General features: G+C 36.2%; 2 protein-coding genes across 5 annotated transcripts; one reads left to right on the forward strand and one right to left on the reverse strand.

The window, feature by feature from the left end:
• Positions 1–7,296: 7,296 nt before the first annotated feature.
• Positions 7,297–7,946, forward strand: LOC108986888 (lamin-like protein). Its single transcript, XM_018959687.1, has 2 exons — positions 7,297–7,474; positions 7,615–7,946. The coding sequence occupies exons 1-2, from the start codon at positions 7,297–7,299 to the stop codon at positions 7,944–7,946; spliced, it is 510 nt and encodes a 169-aa protein (XP_018815232.1).
• A 288-nt stretch (positions 7,947–8,234) lies between these two features.
• Positions 8,235–18,373, reverse strand: LOC108986895 (protein argonaute 4A-like). 4 transcript variants are annotated; one of them, XM_018959694.2, is made up of 24 exons: positions 17,983–18,373; positions 17,425–17,479; positions 15,457–15,763; positions 15,156–15,361; positions 14,846–15,070; positions 14,606–14,742; positions 14,424–14,521; positions 14,236–14,333; positions 13,935–14,103; positions 13,729–13,845; positions 13,533–13,640; positions 13,351–13,413; positions 13,164–13,277; positions 12,922–13,087; positions 12,681–12,793; positions 12,386–12,523; positions 12,121–12,251; positions 11,601–11,666; positions 9,623–9,686; positions 9,417–9,528; positions 9,248–9,321; positions 9,027–9,121; positions 8,904–8,935; positions 8,235–8,714 (listed from the first exon to the last, which is right to left on the reverse strand). In XM_018959694.2, exons 3-24 carry the CDS (start codon positions 15,739–15,741, stop codon positions 8,539–8,541), a joined length of 2,787 nt encoding a protein of 928 aa, XP_018815239.1. In that variant the 5' UTR covers positions 15,742–15,763; positions 17,425–17,479; positions 17,983–18,373; the 3' UTR covers positions 8,235–8,538. The 4 variants fall into 4 exon arrangements, with proteins under 4 accessions (XP_018815239.1, XP_018815240.1, XP_018815242.1 ...); XM_018959695.2 differs by having other exon boundaries at positions 15,457–15,772; XM_018959697.2 differs by lacking the exon at positions 17,983–18,373 and adding an exon at positions 17,907–17,953.
• Between the last annotated feature and the right edge of the window lie 429 nt (positions 18,374–18,802).

An 18,802-nucleotide genomic window follows, 5' to 3' on the forward strand; every position in this document is an offset into this window, starting at 1 on the left:
ACTCCCTATAACTTAAAACTCACAATTCATCAATATATTTATAGACTCCAAAATATAACGTCATCAGAATACTACAAAATCTCTTAATAAAATCCGTCACTTCTCATAAATCTTCTATGAGTAATCCACTATACTTAAATAATCATCTCACCGATGCTCCATAATCCTGATCCTTAGCTGGACTATTCAAAAATCATCTGAAAAATAATTAGAGATAAGGGGTGAGTTATCAACAACTCAATAAGCAGAGGACATATACTAGTAGTGTGTAAACATGAGCATTTTCATAGAGTTCAGAATGCAGAAACAAAACATTTCAGTATCAATATGCAAATCTCAAAAAATTCATATTATCATAAAATCAGAGCGACTTTTCAAACATTTCATATTTAAAAACCAACTTTTCATATTCAAAGACTCATTTGGCACAACATGACTAAACATCCTTATCTCATCAGAACATATCAGAACAGAGACCATATTTAACCCCATGGTAGGGTTGTGCATCCTGCGGAAAGCCAAGCAGAACAAAAATCACCAAGATTATCAAAGCGATTGTACTCAGAACAGAAATCCACTATTATATCCGGTGGTAGGGCCAGAGGTCACTATTATATCCCGTGATAGAGCCAGAGGTCACTATTCTATCTTGTGACAAGGCCAGAGGTCACTATTCTATCCCGTGATAGGGTCAAAGGTCACTATTATATCCCGTGACAGGGCCACATATCAGAGCAAAACAGAATCAAAATCACCATATCATAACCAGAATCAGAAAGTCATACCAAAGGTTTTTCAGGTGCCACATCATATCAAAGCAGAGTACTGAAATTCGGATCATTTAACATTTTTCAAAACAGATTCAGAATATCTTCACTTCACATGCAAAAATTATCAACTTTCATATTCGCTCATATTTTTCTGAGTTCAATAATAGAATGTCAAAAATAAGCTCATGTCTACACCAATCATGACAAAAAATATTTTTTCTTAAATAGAATCTCATGAATAATGCAGAACAAATAACTGAGGTAGTTCAAATTTCTTTTCATAACCAAATATGTATATTTTCCAAAAAAAGTCAACCTCAGCTCATTTTATTTTAATGCAAAGTCTAGCATAGGAACTCCGCTTACCTGAACTCCTCAGCCCTTTCAGAATTTTCCAAAACAATGTCGAACAATTAACAATTGTCACCTATAAAATAATCAAGTAATTCCCGTAAATTTCCAATCAATCACTTATTTCGATATTTAAACCTAAAATACTAAAAGAACCTATTTTAAAGCCACAAAACCTAAAATGCTCATAATTCCTATAATATCATCATTTTCTAAAACTATCAATATCCACTTAATTCCTCTCACTATTATACTTTAAGTCATTTCTAAATTGCATAATAATATTATACTAAATATAACTATGCCACAAAAATACATCTCTAGTTTAAAAAAAAAAATCTCTTAACATAATTATAACAAAACTGATTAAAAGTTAGGAAGTAAAAATTTCATTTAATAAAAAATAGACTAATTAGTTTCTCTTTAAAGATCTCAAAAAAAACATTTTGCACATACTATGTACTTCTAAAATTTATATATTAAAAGTACATTATTACTAATAATATGCTTCAACAAATTTACAAACATCTAGCCCACATGAATAAAAATAACCCAATCTGTTATGACTTTCAGATAAAAGGGTAGGGATGTAATTTAAAAATTAAGTGAAAAGCTTGAATGTTTGGCTAGAGGTTCGTGTGGTCTTAACAAAGGCTACAAAAAGAAGAAACAAGTTACAGTGAGAAAGGGAAAGTGCGAGATACTCACCGAGAGGCACAACCACCATGCGACGGCAGACCTGGTGGCTGGACAAAAAAACTTCTGCAGTGACCTCCTTTGCAAGTGACGGTGCAATCTAAGAAGGAGAGAAATAAGCGAGAGAGAGAGAGAAAGATGAGAGCACCAAGAGGGAGACAGAGAGTGAGGGAAAAAGAGAACATAGGGGAAGGAAATGGAAGCTTACGGCAGTGAATGGAGATTGACCTAGCAATGACTCGCGACTTGGCTATGGTGTACAGTGGCAAAAGGCTGGGGAGCTTCAATCGTTGGCAGTGGAGGTGGGACGATTGACTCTGTTTTCGGTGTCAAAAACAGGGAACCTGCAGTGGCTTGAACGATGGCTTAGGGCGGGGCGCGACGGTAGTGTCGAGTCTGATCCATGGGGTTGCTGCTACGGGAAGGACGCTGGTGGCAGCGGCTGGGTTGTGGTTACTTGAAGGTTTGGTGCGGTGGCAATGATAAACCGAGTGAAAAAAAAGGAAAAACTGAAGCGGCTAGTGCACACGGGCGTTGGTTTCTGCAAAGAGCTCCCTCCACGGCTGAGTGTTACGTCGGTTTGGGCTTAGGTTGTGGAGGGCTTCCGCACACAAGAGGGATGGGGAAGGTGACGGCAGTGCTAAGCTAAGGGCTACGGGTTGCTGTTTGTGTGGGAAGGAGTTGCTAGCGGTGGCAGTGACCGTAACGAAGGCGTTCTCTACGCATGGCTATTGTGTGCGTATAAATATGATGCGAAAACCCTAGAGATAAGAGACATGTGTGCAGATGAAAGGCTAAGTCGTGTGTGTGCATGCATGTTGTGGACGAGAGGAAGACCTAGGGGAAAAAGAAAATAGATGGAAAGAATAAAACATGCGAAAGTTAACGTGTGAAAAAAAATAAAAATAAAATAATATAGATTAAAATAGAATAGAATAAACTAAAATAAAATAAATAAATAAATTGAGCTTGATTGGGTCCGGGTGTCACACACAGTAACCTGATAGTAAGTTAAGAGCTAACTTACCTTGATAGTTGCGTTCTACGAGAATAAGCGCGAAACACGAGGAACTGTAAGAGAGTATTCTAAAAGTTAGAAATTAATTACTAACAATTAGAAATGTGAAAAGAGGCAATTTAGAGAAAAATTACCATTTTACCCTCTACATGTGGGAAAATGACCATTTTACCCCTAACTTGAGGATTTCACATCCAAACTCCAAAAATTACCAAACTTTACATACCTCATGTAAATTTTGTCCTAAACTCAAATATCAACTCAGAAAAATTTAAAATCATTCACAACTATGGAAAACTTACTATGGCCGAAACCTACATAGGCCATTTCTCTTGAAATGGTTGAATTCTTTCAAAATTCAAAACTCATGATTAAACCAAAATTTTGTAACAAATATCTTCCTAATCCTAAGTTTAAAAACACACTTAAAAAATCCATTAAGAAAAATCTGATCATCAACACCAAACGTTTTGTAAAAAGACCCAAAAGTTTTAACAAAAGTAAACCCTTAAATCACAAGTTTTGACCTTAATAAAAACATATCCAAGAATTCCAAAAAAATCAAATCTTACTTCTAACATATTCATAACATCATCCTAAGATCAACCACGCTTTAAATCATCAAAAAAAGTCACCAAAATCACAAAACAATACTTGGAGTTCTTGATCCATGACTTAAAGACATGTGATCTTCAAAATAAAACATCACATGGTTTAAAAAGTTGTCGTAAAGAAGATCCAACCATCAAACTTAAAATAACATGGCTAAAATTCAACAAAACATGGATCTAACCCAAAAACATCAAATCTTAGGCCTAACCAAAATCCTCTTGCATAGAAAATCATATCTTTAAAACTAATACTAAATATCTTTGGAATAACATCCTAACATGTATATGAGAGGCTTAGGATCATCATATAAAAATATCAAAGCCTTTGGAATAAGATTAAACCACGAAATATTCAAACTTTCACAAAACAAAAACTGTTTTTCCACTTCCAGTTTTCAAGTTTCTAAATCTAAAGAAATATATCATCAAAAGCTTTATTCATGCAACAAAAAGTCAATGAACATTCATAAACACATGTTAACAACACTCCATAAAAGTTTCGGACCAAGATATGTCCATTAGTTTGGTCAAAACTTCCAAAACATAACGTACTCTCCAGTTTCACGCCCAGAATGAGCTTTCCATGGTTAAAAATACTTTTGACCATTCAAATGAGAATGGAATGAGACTAATATGATATCCACAGAAACTAAACTCAAAGAGGAACAACTTATGTGAAGAAATCATCGTGCAAAAATACTTACAAAGGGTCGAAAATGGCAACGAACAAAAGACCCAGAAATCTGCCCAAGAGAGCTCTTTTGGGTTTTCTCTCTAAGAAAGGGTGAAGAAGTGATAAACTGGAATGAAATGTGCCTTGCACGACTTTAGACTCCTGGAGGGGGAAGTTGTGGGCTTGAATGACCCTTGATTGGAGGTACCTATGTGACATAAAGTGGAGAATAGTGAGAGGAATGGACTGCCTGCAGCAGTTGTGAGAGATGGAGGTTGATGGAATGGATTTCTCCTTCACATCAAGGCACTATGGGGTGCAGCCAATGGAAGTGGATGGTCTGCCATGTGGGGGAGGAAACTTCTCCAAGAAGCTTTGCCAAGGTGGCCAATTTCGTGGGCCTTGGTGGGCCCCAACCAAGTGGGCTTCAATTTGAGGTTTAAAGGGGGTTTGGTTAGGGTTTGAGATGCTATCAAGCCCAAAACCAATTTGTATTGGCCGAATCAAATTTCCAAGGTTTAAAAGGTTGGATAATGATGTCATAATAAGGATTTGATTAATTAATAGCATGTGGAAGTGATTTAATCAAGAAATCGGTTTAGAAAGGATTTGATGGCCAACTTTAGGGTTTGGGAAACCGTTTAGGGTTTTGGTTTCAATCAAGCATTTGGGGTTTCAATTGGGTTCCAACCATTTAAGGTTTTGTTAAGTTTGAAATCTTCTTTGGTCTGGCACAATTTGGTTGAACAGATAAAACAAAGTTTTGCTAAGGTGGCATGATCTCACACCTTGATTTCATTCACCAATCTATCTAATGGTTCCTTTTTGTGCCAAGTGTCTAATAACATTCACTATGTGTGGCTAAGATCTTTCCAAGTGTCCAAATAAAACTCCTCTAACCTAATTTGGACATTCCATAATGTGATTTTGAAAACACTGTACTAGGTGCACATATCGAGGTTACTATCACTCCAAAAAAATGTATAATAAACTTAGTACTAAAAAATCCTAAATATTCATATTAACCTATAGTGAAAATCATTTACCGAAATACAACCCCGAAGTACCCCTAAAAATAATTTCACAATTTTTAACAGATGTTTCGTCCGGAATTATGTAAATAGGCTATTGAGCCATAAAATCCTAAATACTCCATTGAGTCTAATGGCATAAACCGTAACACATTCTGACACTTCTAACTATCTCAAATAATTAAACTCATAACTCTAGCACCATATTGAGTGATAACACTGATTATGATATCAGACTAAAACCTAAGCGATTGGTCGATTCGTAAAAACTTGTGGGGTTTTCACGAGATTCCTAAGGTCAATAGAAATTCTATCAGTGAATTTCTAGTGGGCTATTACACTACAGTACCAGGCTACAGTAACTTGCTACAGTACCTCTTTAAACCCTAGTTCCTAAAAAGTAACTTTCCAAATAAGCCATTGGCCAAAATACAAAGTCTTCCCACAAACCCTAATTCATAAAAAATAAGACATATGTGGGCAAGCATCCTCAAGCCCGATTATTCTAGACTAATTCTTATAACTAATAAAATAAATCATTTAAATGAAATAAACAAATCTAAGGCCTTCAATCACATAAACATAATAATAGATCCTAATTTATGTTGCACTCTTCCACAGCGTGTATCACGTGGATGATCACTGAGTCTCTTTCTCTCAAGCTCATCTTGAATATTCGGCTCTTGTAGACTCATCTCAAGTGGATTGCACCAATCCTTACATTGCTTCCTTGCACTTCCAAGCTCTTGATCTTGTGATTGCCCCATCTAAAACTTGCAAATGATCTTTAAGACTTAGTCCATCTTGGTGTCCATCACTATTCTTCAAATTTCGATTTTCCAAATAGTAATTAATTTAGTAAATTTCAGTACTCCATAGCATAATTATTCTCTGAAGGTTCGACATCCATTTTTTTTAAAACACTTTACTACTTGCTACAATTCTGTGCACTTGCAGATAATTTTCAGCACAACAATGGACTCTCGGCCTCCTCCTTTCACTCATTTGGTTAGTTAGATAGAAATGGGTGAGACGTACATGGTATTTGGTTGGTGAGAAAAGGCGAGAAAATGAGGAGGTGGGCTTCCTCCTAGGGTGGTCATGAGAGAGAGAAAAAGAGAAACAAGTGATCTGAAAATGAAAAGTGGCAGAGTGACCCATTGGTGTACCCCTTGGGCACCGGCCCCTTAAGCATCCCTTTATATAGTTCCTCGATTTCTTATGCTAGCCCCTCTTTCCTATGTCATAGAGAATCTCAAAGATTTGGATGCATAGAGTGTCAAGTGTCACAAATCCTCTCTAACCTTGGCCAAAACCCCTTCCTCTTCTTCTTCATGATTGTCTTTCCTTGAGAAGTCCAAGTGACCCTGAGTAACATGTGGCTTTGTCATTTTGCTAAAAGTCTGAAACCTTAAATGCCCTTAGGGTTACTTTGTGATCCAAGTTCATTGAACCTTTGGAGCATATGTCTTAATGAAATCCTAAAAAGAAGAAACCCTTCTTTTTAGCTATTGCCCATTATTTTACATTACTTTCAATTATTTATTTGTCAAATCATCAGCTTTATGCTTTATCTCTTTGCGTGTCATTTGTCTCCTACTTCTTTAGGCCATATACTTATTTTATTCTCAGAAGTCCCTATATGTAAGCATTTGAATGATCAAAATCTATTAGAACGTGTTTTCTTCTCATTATTTAAGTGCCGAAACTTAAGTTCCAACCCTAAAAGTGTAAAAAAAAAAAGCATTCTTAACAAATTTCGCCCCTCAAACTTGTAGTGAGGGGACTCAAAATGAGTCGCAAGTGGCTTTGCAGACTGGGTGTCATGATATTAACATGTCGATATTCTCTTCCAAATTTGGTACTCACCTGTCCTTGTGAATGCAAAATTGAAATGGACCAACTCATAAGGTTGCCACCAGAGAAGCATGATATGGTAGGTTAGGCGGCCGAAACAACATTGCTTTGATGTTCACAATTAAATGATGGCCTGGAATGATTAGTTGATGAGGAAAATCACACTGAAGATATATATGTATAACTCATGCTAAAATACCCATGAGATATGCATGTTTTTGTAATATTTTAAACCCTTCTACTGATCGAGGGATGATGTTCTTTGGAAAAAAAATAGAGTTTACGAAAAATGGAGAATTCTAGGAAAATTGTTTTCTGCTCGATGTTGATTATGATGGGTATTGTTTTTGCAGAGAGCAGAAACACTGTTCTTCACAGGGTTGGAGGTGGGAGAAACAGTTGGGCACCTAATATCAACTTTACTGAGTGGTCGAGTCACGAGCAGTTCTACGTGGGTGATTGGCTATGTAAGTTGCCTCCATTCCCATGCACGAATATGAACTTTTTCATTCTCATTTCTTTCTTTCAATCTCTCAAAGCTCACCCCCAAATTCATATATAATCATACTGATTTCTCACCCTATATGACATTTTCTTCCAATTTAAGATTTTGGGTTTGATAAGCAACTCTACAATGTTCTGGAAGTGAACAAGACGAGCTACGACAATTGCATTGACGAAGACTTCATAACGAACATTACTAGGGGTGGTCGAGACGTGTTTAATCTCACTGAGGCAAAGCCATTTTATTTCCTCAGTGGCAGAGGCTATTGCTCTAAGGGAATGAAAGTTGCAGTCTATGTTTATGATTTTGAACCTCCACTTGCAGCCCCACTTCTGGTCTATAATGGTTACCCGAGGATTATCTGCAGTCAGACGATCCAATATGTGCTGCTTGCTGCAGCTTTAGCGTGTTCCACTCTTTTCAAATACATCTGAATTAGATGGATTTCAGAGCACACTATATATATTGCCCTTTTTTATCTAAGTTTTTGCAAGGATGTACATTTATGATTTAACGTAATAAAGACTCAGATAATCCAGTCGTACACATCCAATCACTTGCGGCGCCCCTGGGGGGGGGGCGGCGGCGCTGCTCCTGTACCAAGTTAAATTACAATAAAACCCCTACTAACGTTCCCTATTGGAGGGAGGATGAAGCCAAATCCCTTTATTTTACATGCTCTGATGGATGAGAGAGATTAATCAAGCGAAAGAACAAGTGGATGTGAGAAATTCAGCGACAATTTTATACATTAACAGGAACATAATCTAAGTTCATCCCACCCTAATATCCGCTCATAACTCGATCCATGGCCGCAACAAAACCATAAGTGACTGGATATCAGAGCATGTAGTAAATAAATGCAACCAAACCGACCACAAAACAGACAGCATACAAGAACTGAAGGTAAGACGTAGCTACCAAAAAGGTTCAAGCTACTGCTTGGTCCGACATCTTTCAAAAGCCTAGGCTATATACAGAGACAAGGCGTCCAAAATAGTCATTTTACATATTCAGAGACAGGCCTCAACAAAAGAACATGGAATTGCAGACATTCTCCTGTAATCTGGGCAGTTGCGGGACAGGAACAGCTCCAGCAGATGTCAATCCGCCATGGCTTGAAGACGTCTCAGACATGTCTTCAAATTTCATGAACTGCCCAATCTGGGTGGCTGCCAGGTGTGCATAGCATACTGGAGCAACTGCACAGATTAGGAGCAAAATTTACAGAACAAAAGAGAAAAAAAAAACTGTAAAGTATTACATTTTTAATATATTAAAAGGGTCAGAGGCAGGTTTAAGCAATGAAGTAGAACATTATCCTGCATGAGATAAATTGGTCAAATCTACAAAAATAAGTAAATGCCTCATCAGAATAATCTCTGAATTACCTACAGAAATGGCAGTGGTGCTTCTTTGATACCTGCATTAATACAATTCAATATGACTTTAATAGCAAACCATAGCTCAAAACAAATTATTAAAGCAGGCTTCAAGGCCAAATATATACTTACACGTATGATAGAGAATGCACAAGCTCCTGCAGATCGTCGGATGAAAATCCAACCTCATCCAAGAGGATGTGATAATGAGTGGGCCTTGTGGTCCCCTGCGAAAAAAGATTGAAACGCGCATAGTGAAAACCAGCATATCAATTTATTCATATCAACAAATAAATATTTTTCCAGGACAATTGAAATATCTAACAGATTAGGACCAACAAACCAAAACTCACAATCATTCCAGCATGTGCACATAGATAGAAATCGTTGTTTCTCGGATGACAAACTTTGTTATCTATAATAGTTCCTGCCACGAGAAAAGGAAACGGGGGAAAAAAGCAAAGTTTAAAACGCTTGACCAAAGCCATAAACATGTAACTACAAAACTTTGGGCACCCTTACCAGGGGGAACGTTGTCAGGAGAGCCAGGCTGGAAGAATTTAGTATGGTGGTTTTTCTGTGCAACAATAACAACAAACTTGGGGGACCACTTGTCATCAAGAAATTTGCAGGCCTAGAAATATAAACAAGCATGAAGTCATCTCCAAACTAAGCAAAGTCGCTGCCTTTACATATTTAATTGAAGAGTTATTATTAGGCTAAAGAACCTCAATTATTTGATCCAGTTCAATGTTCAAAACTTGGTTGAATTGAGACTCACTGACTCCATCCCTACATCAAAGAAATTCAATTAAGTGGGAAATTACAGAACCATACAGTATTTTAAATGAAAATCAACCTCGATATGACCAACATAGACATGCTCACATAATCTATTTGGACATGAATTATATCTATAGTCACCAAACAAACATAAAATGCTAAGATCTGGAGATGCTAACATAATAATACTGTAGCCATCAAACTAACTATAATGCACCCTTTCACCAACATTTTAGGAAACAGTAGGTCATAATAAGATAAACAGAAGCATATAAACTCAAGTACAAAAAAAATACACCCCCTCCCCAGGCACCACAAAGGAAAAGAAATATTTACATCCGCACCCACTCACTGCAGACAACATAATTGAACAATCACTATATGCAACAAGTATTATAATCCTTTACTGCATGAGGTAAGTTGGTTCTATTTTATAATGACCTGAGATGAAGAGCAGAACTAGAACTCACAACAAAGTCAATAATTATCAGAGCAAAGGAAAAATACAAACAACATAATTGAACAAGCACTACATGCAAAAAATATTATGATCCTTCACTGCATGAGGTAAGTTGGTTCTATTTTATAATGACCTGAGATGAAGAGCAGAACTAGAACTCACAACAAAATCAATAATTATCAGAGCAAGGAAAAAAACAACACCATTGATCAGATCTTGCAAGGAAAAAAAGCTAGAACCAAAGAAAAGTTCTCGTGTTGGCCATTATGCAAAAACAATAAAAGACCCTCATTTACTCTCCTCTGATATTGCATATGAAATCCACTTGACAATTTAAAGAAGCATTCAGAAATTATATGCAAGGTATTATAACAGGTTTGTCCACAAAAATATACCTCAAATGCCCATAAATTCGGAGCATTGAGTTTTGGGATGCTAAAAATTGAAAACTTAGTGCCTAAGCCTGCATGCAGAGAAGAATCTTGCAGAGGATTTATAGAAAAACCAAAACATCTATACCCCAAAAGGCAATAGTAAACCAAAAAAACTCATGGGTAGAAACTTGAAGGTCATCCACAATAAAAACATACAAGGATATGATCTTACAAGCCAATAAAAATACAAGGCTACTAGGTTCTAGTTGGAAGAATCTCAGATGCCACCAATTTTAACAAAGGGAATGACAAACATTAGAATAAGACTTGCAGAGACGAACACAGATTTGTTTTAACGAAAACAAGAAACAAATAATTCGTAGGTTATGATCCATTTGTCACCTGCAGTTGTAGACGTGAATTATCTCAGAAATATTGGGTCTAAATTTCATCAGCTTACCGATCTTAATTCCCTGTAAATCCTAATTCTGAAAACATGTGAATGACAACAGCATATGTAAACAATATAAATTACAGGGTTTTTTAATATATCTTTTATGTTTTGACTTCAAACCAGTTTATGATTCATGGTTTCAATCAGGTCTCCATTCAAGACTAGCACCAGAATAGGGTCCAAAACAAAAGGTTTTAAATGTGAATACCTTTTTTCATAAAGACCAAAAGCAAATAAAAATTGGCAATTCACACAGAAACAGTTTCATCAAAGAGAGACAGAAATTGATAAGTTTTAAAACCTAATTTGCATTTGTATCAGTATATTTTTTCAAAGCTCTTGCTTTAGTTCTTGTCACTTGAGTTGTCTGCATACTCTTGTACGCAAATGGGCAGAGATAAACAAAATTTCAAAATCATCCAACTTTGCATGCTTCACTTTGTCCATAATATACCTGACATTTTTCCAGATTTCTACTGTTTTCTGAAATAAAAATTCTTTGCAACTGAAAAGAGAAATAGAACCTTAATTTGACCAATTGTGAGTACTTTCAAATTGCATTTGAGGATAGATAACATTGTGAACAGAATACGTTCAAGTAACTTTTACATTGGCATCATAAAAGAAACACAAACCTGAATATTATGATCTGATCAGGCTTCCGTTTCCCTGAACTTGTATAGAAATCTAGGAGAAGCTCCCTGAAATGTGAAACTGTATAATTTGAGAAGTCTAGAAACATAAGATGTAGTCATAGGAGTAAAACAGACACGGGAAAAATGAAGGTGTCTACGAGAGGTCTCTCAACCTTTTTAAATGAGAAATCACCAGGAACTTTTTCTTACATTTATTTCATTTTATAATTTTCTCCAATTATTCAATTGCGTATCATTGATTCTATTTGCTTTTCTCTATTTGGCTCATTAATATTTGAACCTAATACCGATTACATACGCCCAATACCAATCTCAACCCCATCCTTTAGCACTTGAGTCAAAGCCCAAGGACAGAACAGATCTGCCTATTAATAAGGGTACAAATTTAATCTCTCCCAACCTGCCTCCCCACCCAAAAAAAAAAAAAAAAAACTGATAGAAAAGAGAATAAACTTAAAAGATTACTGCACAATCAAAAGCATGAAGGTAGGAAACCCACCTAAATATGCCTTCATCTTCAGTTTCAGACACTCGCTTGAACAAAGAATCTATCATTTCAACCTTTGGGGACTGTGTCCGAACAGAAGCCCTATATTTAGAAATCAATGGCCATTGCCTTGAGCTGACGACCTACGAGTTTCATTAAAAGAACCACAAAAAATTATTAGTAAGATCTTGTTTTCAATGAAGTTATAACTTAACAGAGTAAACAATTGTTCAATAGATTTCCTAATCAAATAGATGAAACAAAGATGGCATGTTACCGCAGCAATTGATGGTATGTCAGACTGCCCAGGAGAACCATGTGACACATCCATCCCAACTATGATGGTGGGAGCCTTGGAAACCATGGGGATAGTAGGAGAGTGTTCAACCGCTAGTATTGAGTTCAAACCACCCAGCTGTGATTAAGATTTAAGGAAAAAGAAAATAAACAAGGATGATGAAACAGATGGACCAAAATCTTTTTAACCCAACAAATAATTTGGATCTGGAAGCAGAACAATGGGGGGAAAGATAGAGTGCAGTTAAAAAGATAAAACCCACGCAGCAGCTCACCTTTGCATTGATCTTTAAGAGGACATTGGTAAGATATTGGTCATTAACCCTTGTAGGAGCAATACACTGGGTGACTATTCCAAACTCAGCGAGGTTTTTTCTTTTCCATGGCCCTTTTAAGAGAATAAATTCCATGTAATAGACACTTGGTAGAGTAATTAACAGTCTCAATAGAGAAATTGACCAAATCTTGGTAGAGTAATTAACAATCATAATAGAGAGATTGACCAAATTATCATACCGTAAAGATCAGAATTTTTCCTCTCAGGAAGCAGGCAAAGAAGAAACTGTGGAGCACCAGGAAGTTTTGACTGTATCTCCTCGAACATCTTCTCCACTCTAACCACAGGAGGAGCTCGTCTACTCTGGGGATTCTCTTGAAACACATCGAATGGAGCATCTATAAGCTACACCAAACAGAGGAAAATGAACTGTCAGTCACTAGATAATACATTGATGTATTCATATCAGGAATAAACTTACAATTCCTTTTAGTTCTCCACATTTAATCAGATCCCGTACAAGACCCTGTATATCACATCGTGCTGAGAAGTTAACGACTGCCCACTTTCCTATCTTCGTTGGCTGCACTAATTTCTATAAAAAAATATGAAAATACAGTGAGAATACCAGAATGAAAATCATAACAAGTAGAAAACACAACAAATACCTTATTGTTGAAGTTCCATCTCCCATTCCTAGGAAAGAAATCCTCCCCATTTCCCACTTTCAACTGTTTAGAAAACAAAAGAGATTATTCTACATGCAACTTGACCACTCAATTGTAGAATTATAGAAAAAAAATCCGATAAGAGAAAAAAAATCATTATACTAAAAAAACCAGAGATCTACCCTTGGAACTGGCAGAACGCGACCTTCCACTTGAGTGAAGCTGGTACTAATTGAAATGCCACATGATTGTAGCATAGGTTCAGAGTCATAATTACTGCTTCTCAAAGCCTGCAGCAGAACTCAAGGACTTCAAATTTGAAAGAAAAATAAAACAATTTTAATATCATAATTCAAAAGTTAGAGCAAAGACACCTACTTCAGACAAAACCTTCATTCTCTCATTAGGCTTTTGTCTTGATTTCTCCACTAGAGAAGATCTTTGAAGCGTGGATAGAGCTTTCGTGTAGCGTTGCAAGGAAACCAATGAACAGAGCTAAAGAAAGTGCAATATAGACCACCATAAATACAACCCATTCATCATTTCAACAGTATTAGTTACATAACTATATCCCATCAATTCACCTCAACAGGGAAATAAGTTGGACGCTTTGGCTTCCCAACGTTGATACATGGTAGGTCTCCAGAATAACGCAATTCTATACCACGATGATTAACAAAATAATCATAAACGGTCACTTCAATTGTACTGTCGCCATCCACATCCTTGCCATTCCTCTGCTTCAGTGTAAACCTTAAAAAATAAAGCATAAAATTATTCCAAAAACAGTATTACAATAAGGACCATCAAAATTTGGTGCAATAACTATGATCACAACGCAATCGAAGAAAAAGAAAACAGATTGAAACACCACAGGAAGTATACATTTGCTCTTTGCATGGTTTCTCACTCAATCCAGTTATCTTGTACTCTGTATTGGAAGGATTTGTTTTAATTCTAAGATTTTTGAGCATTCGTTTAGCCTGTCAATAGAAGCAACAAGGAGCAACAAGTCAGAAAAAGAAACCAAGAGGCAAAATAAAAGACAGATGCAGAGATGTTAGTATAATTACCTTAGACCAATCAAGGGAATAGGGATCCCTCACATTCTGGTTGGCAATTAAAAAATCTACCACAGGTCCAGGCTGTATAATCATGGTAGTTGATACATCTGGACAGAGGCAAAAAAAAAACAAGAGATGAAAATAATAGGTGCAGATATAGATTAAAATATAACATGCTATAAATGGGTTACCAATATTCAGGGATAAGCCACCCTGGGAGGTCCTAAAACTTGAATGAAATCCTCTGCAGCCAAGAACGCCACCTCCTACATCTGCAAAATTTCTGGGATTATTGTGAAAGAACGATTGGCGAACAAGGAGGCAGCCCCTGCAATAGTTGGAAATGATTTTATCTTAAGAAAAATTAAGCTAAAATCGCCCAGAAGATGCACAGATAACTGTGAAAAATCAAATAAATATAATTCCCTTACTGTTTAGCAGCATGCTGCCTTAAAATAATATCAAGCACTCTAAGGGCTTCTTGGGAGTTCTCTGACTCCTGACCTCGTAGTGCATTCGCAATCGCCTGCATAGGGATTTTGGAAGCAAAACTAATCTCCACTCGGAATGTCTTGGACTGGTATGGACGCCGCATTCTCTTTCTGTCACTCTCATTTGGACTTCCACGGCCATCAGGGCTAGAGTTTCCGTTATTTCTACACATAAGTTTTCTCAAAATTAAAGAAAACCAACAACAATAAAGAAATCCAAGAACCAAAATCAATCACAAACCATGTATACCTGTTTGATTGGACATCCTCAAGTACAACAGTAAACTCAAGTTTGTTGCGGGGCAGTGGGCCAACAGTAAACAAACTCTTTTCCCCATCATAGGCAAAGTGCTTTCCAGATAACTCAGTATCATAAGTTTCCTGCACCCTATCAATCACCCTTCTTCCAATACCTTTGCCATCTACAAGACGCCCATCTTCATATGTCACAGAAACCTGTATGAAAGATAGCAGTTCAAATATACATGAAGTTAGAAAACTGAAATTTTCTTGAAAACCCAAAATGAGAGTGGTGTAAGAGAGAAATATACACAGTAGTGGAAGAAATGGCCATCAACGTTGCTGACCATAACTTTGAAGTGATTAGTAAGCAAAGGTATTTTTTGCCCTTTGTTTCCAAGGCCACGCCTAGCTATAGGAACTCGGACAACTTTTTTCTTAACAGGTTCGGGAGGCTGTTCAGGTTCAGGAGCTTGTTCATGTTCGGCACGCAACGGAACAATATCTGGTGGGATAACAGGGGGAGGAGGTGGCAATGCTTCCTGTCCACTGTCTCCATTTGTTGTCTTATTATCATCTGGCTCAAATGAATCCATAACCAAAGCGAGAATAGAGACCCTGCGAATCCTATGAACAATCATGAGAGGATACAAATCAAGTTTTACGATACGAAACCATTACTCCTACAGGAACATGAGACCTCTTAGAATTGAGCTGTAAATAAACTAAACTACTTGAGAAACCACTCCATGTCTACTCGGCAAAACCATTAAAACTTACAACTCATAAAGATCTGCTCAACTCATATAAGTTCGAATAAAATTGAAGAACTTGATATTTAATAGTCTCTATGGTATTAGTTTTAAAATTTGCACTTAAAATAACATGAGTATATAAAAAGATAATAGAAAATAAAGTTCGTAATAAGATGCATGTTACTTGAATTCTTATCAATAGAATCATTGATGCATATATACAAAAAACATATAAACATGTTTAAAAGAAACCAAAATCTGCCTGTTAAAATTAAGTAGCATGTGAACAGGCTTGAATTCGATCAAAAACTAAATGAGTTGTACACTAAGATAGAATGTAACTACTTGATAAGTTCAAACCCAATGCACATTTGAATAAAAATTAAACAAACAAATTAACTATCCACTACTAACTCAAACTCAACATGTTTACAACCCTATGTTCAAAACTTCACTAAAAGGTACTGAATGTAACAGGAATCATATATTCTATAGCTTTAAATTACATGATAAAAATTCATATATGTGCAATAAAGCATTCAAACAATGTACTTACCATAAAGGCAATGAGAAAAGATCAAGATATAAAGGCAACAATAATAACAAAATATGTAAAAAAAACACAGATCTTAATACCCAAATGGTTTCTCAAACTCTCTTACTTTTATAACTTTAAACTTTAACATAAATGATCAGAAATCTCGAATAATTTCTTTTTTTTATGTCGGGGAACCTCTCCAAGGCAGGGCCCTTGGGACAAAAATCTCAAATAAATAAAAGCCCTTAAAAGCAATAGAACCCATGCAAAACAAGAAGGCATGTAATCCAACCAAGTAGGCATACTTTTTATAGACTAAAAGCACAAAGGAAAACTAAAATGAAAAAAGCCTAGACAACTATGCAAATGTTTTTTATTGCTGATCCTTAACCATAAGAACCAAAGTCAAAATACAACTATTGAAGACGAATTTCAAGGGAAATGAACAGCAGCATATTTGGAGGGCGCAAATTTATGGAAGGAAACATTCCCAGGAAAACATTTTCCAGTATAGTAACAAGCAATAGAATCTGAAACGAGCCTCAGAAAAAGTACTAAGCCGTGATAGTTTAAAAAAAATCTCTGGCAAGCCATAAAATTGCGGAACACTCTTGAAATTCACAAACACCGGAATAAAAATAAAATATGCACGAAACCGTAGTTCAGAACATAATAGAAAAATTCACAAAACAAAAAAAGAAGTTCGCATTAAAGAGCAATGAAACTTTTTTTTTGATAAGTTAAAGAGCAATGAAACTTTATTATACCCAAATGGCTAGAGTGTCATGTCAAACCAGGAGAAACCAGAAATCACAACCTACTCAGTCACAAATGTCCCCACTTTCGTTAACCAGAGCCAAGCATGTAAGGAGCAGTTTTTAGAACACATTAACCCAAACCAGACATGCAAGGAGCAGTTTCCGGAGACACATTAAGCCAAACAAGACATGCAAGAAAGAATAAGATATATTCACAGAGCGTAATACCTAAAAGGTTCAACAAAACGCTGCTGAAAGAGCAAGCCCCGGAATTCCAGCAACGCTGCAAGCAAAAGAGGGCAAAATAAGTGCAGATCGACATTTAGAACGTTATATACCCAAATAAACTGTCCTAGAGAGAATAAAAACAAAAACACTGCAGGAACCAAGTTTAAAAGACAGGATAAAAAACACAACAAAATTACCTAAACAAACAGTTAAGACAAAAAAAAAAAAATAGTGACCGAATCTTATCATAAAGCCTCTAAAATTTTTAAAAATAACAAAAACAAAAAACAATCCATTATAGTTAAAGCCTCAAAGCAGGGAGATTTCTGTAAACCCAGAAGCAGAAACAGAGACAACAGTCGCAGATCGAGCTCACACACATGCAACACCTAAAAAGCACTCAACAAAGCATAAACAAGAGCAGCATTACAGATATAGAAGGAACCCAAAAAGAAACACTCTCCGGAAACAACAGTAAACACCTTCCCAGACAGCAAAATCTGCGGTAGACAAAAGAACAAGGAGAGCCCAAAAAACTGGGGGCTAGGCCAAACTTACAGTTATCTATGAGAGTTGAAGAAAGCAGTGAAACGCTCAAAATGAATCACCGACTTGTGACTTGAACTTCTCAAATGGGGGTTCAGAGAGAGAGAGAGAGAGATCTGTGTGCGTGTCAACGCTCTCTCAAAAAGAGCGTGATATCAGCAAAAGGCCCACATTTACGCCCGAAACCCCATGTCATGTTTGCAGCATGGATTACGTCCCTGTGTCATGGTCACTTGACGGCTCAGATTTTTGGGCTACTTGCATTCACGGTGGATGATCGGTCCGTTACACTGTACCGGCCGGCTTTTCTTAAATGACGGTCACCGTACTTCACGCCCGCTCGTATGGAGGTTATGTCATGTCAAACTCTGCTAGTGCTGCCGCGTGTTCTCCAAAATCCTGTAATATTCTTTTCTGTTTTGACGGTTTCAGTTGGGTATAAACTGGGGACCGAAAAGGCAAAAATTCGAAAATATACTGGGATATATTTAATAAGTAGAATAAGATACAAAATTTTTATTTATTTTATTATTATAATTTTTTAAATTTTTTATATAAAATATAATAAATAATTTAATTTTTTTAAATCTCAATTCAATTTTTTTAAATATAAAAATAATAATAATATTAAAAAATAATATTTTAAATTGTTATCAAAAATTAAAAATTATCATCTCACTATCTAAGTATATCTTAGATTTCGTTCCGGTTATGCTCCAATTATAAAAGAGATGGATTCTGAATTTTTTAAATTTTTTAGTGAGAGTTAGAGTTGAACATGTCATTGGATCGACTCCAACCACGATTCGATCTGACTTCAACTTTACAATTC

Source organism: Juglans regia, chromosome 5, assembly GCF_001411555.2.
Source record: "Juglans regia cultivar Chandler chromosome 5, Walnut 2.0, whole genome shotgun sequence".
Classification (NCBI taxonomy): domain Eukaryota; kingdom Viridiplantae; phylum Streptophyta; class Magnoliopsida; order Fagales; family Juglandaceae; genus Juglans; species Juglans regia.

Coding starts and splice junctions, on each gene's coding strand:
- LOC108986888 (XM_018959687.1), top strand. CDS start 7,297: ATGGAGAATTCTAGGAAAATTGTTTTCTGCTCGATGTTGATTATGATG. Junction 7,475..7,614: donor CTACGTGGGTGATTGGCTAT/GTAAGTTGCCTC, acceptor TTCCAATTTAAG/ATTTTGGGTTTGATAAGCAA.
- LOC108986895 (XM_018959694.2), bottom strand. CDS start 15,741: ATGGATTCATTTGAGCCAGATGATAATAAGACAACAAATGGAGACAGT. Junction 12,794..12,921: donor GAAAAATTCTGATCTTTACG/GTATGATAATTT, acceptor TTCTCTTAAAAG/GGCCATGGAAAAGAAAAAAC. Junction 12,252..12,385: donor ACATACCATCAATTGCTGCG/GTAACATGCCAT, acceptor TGAAACTCGTAG/GTCGTCAGCTCAAGGCAATG.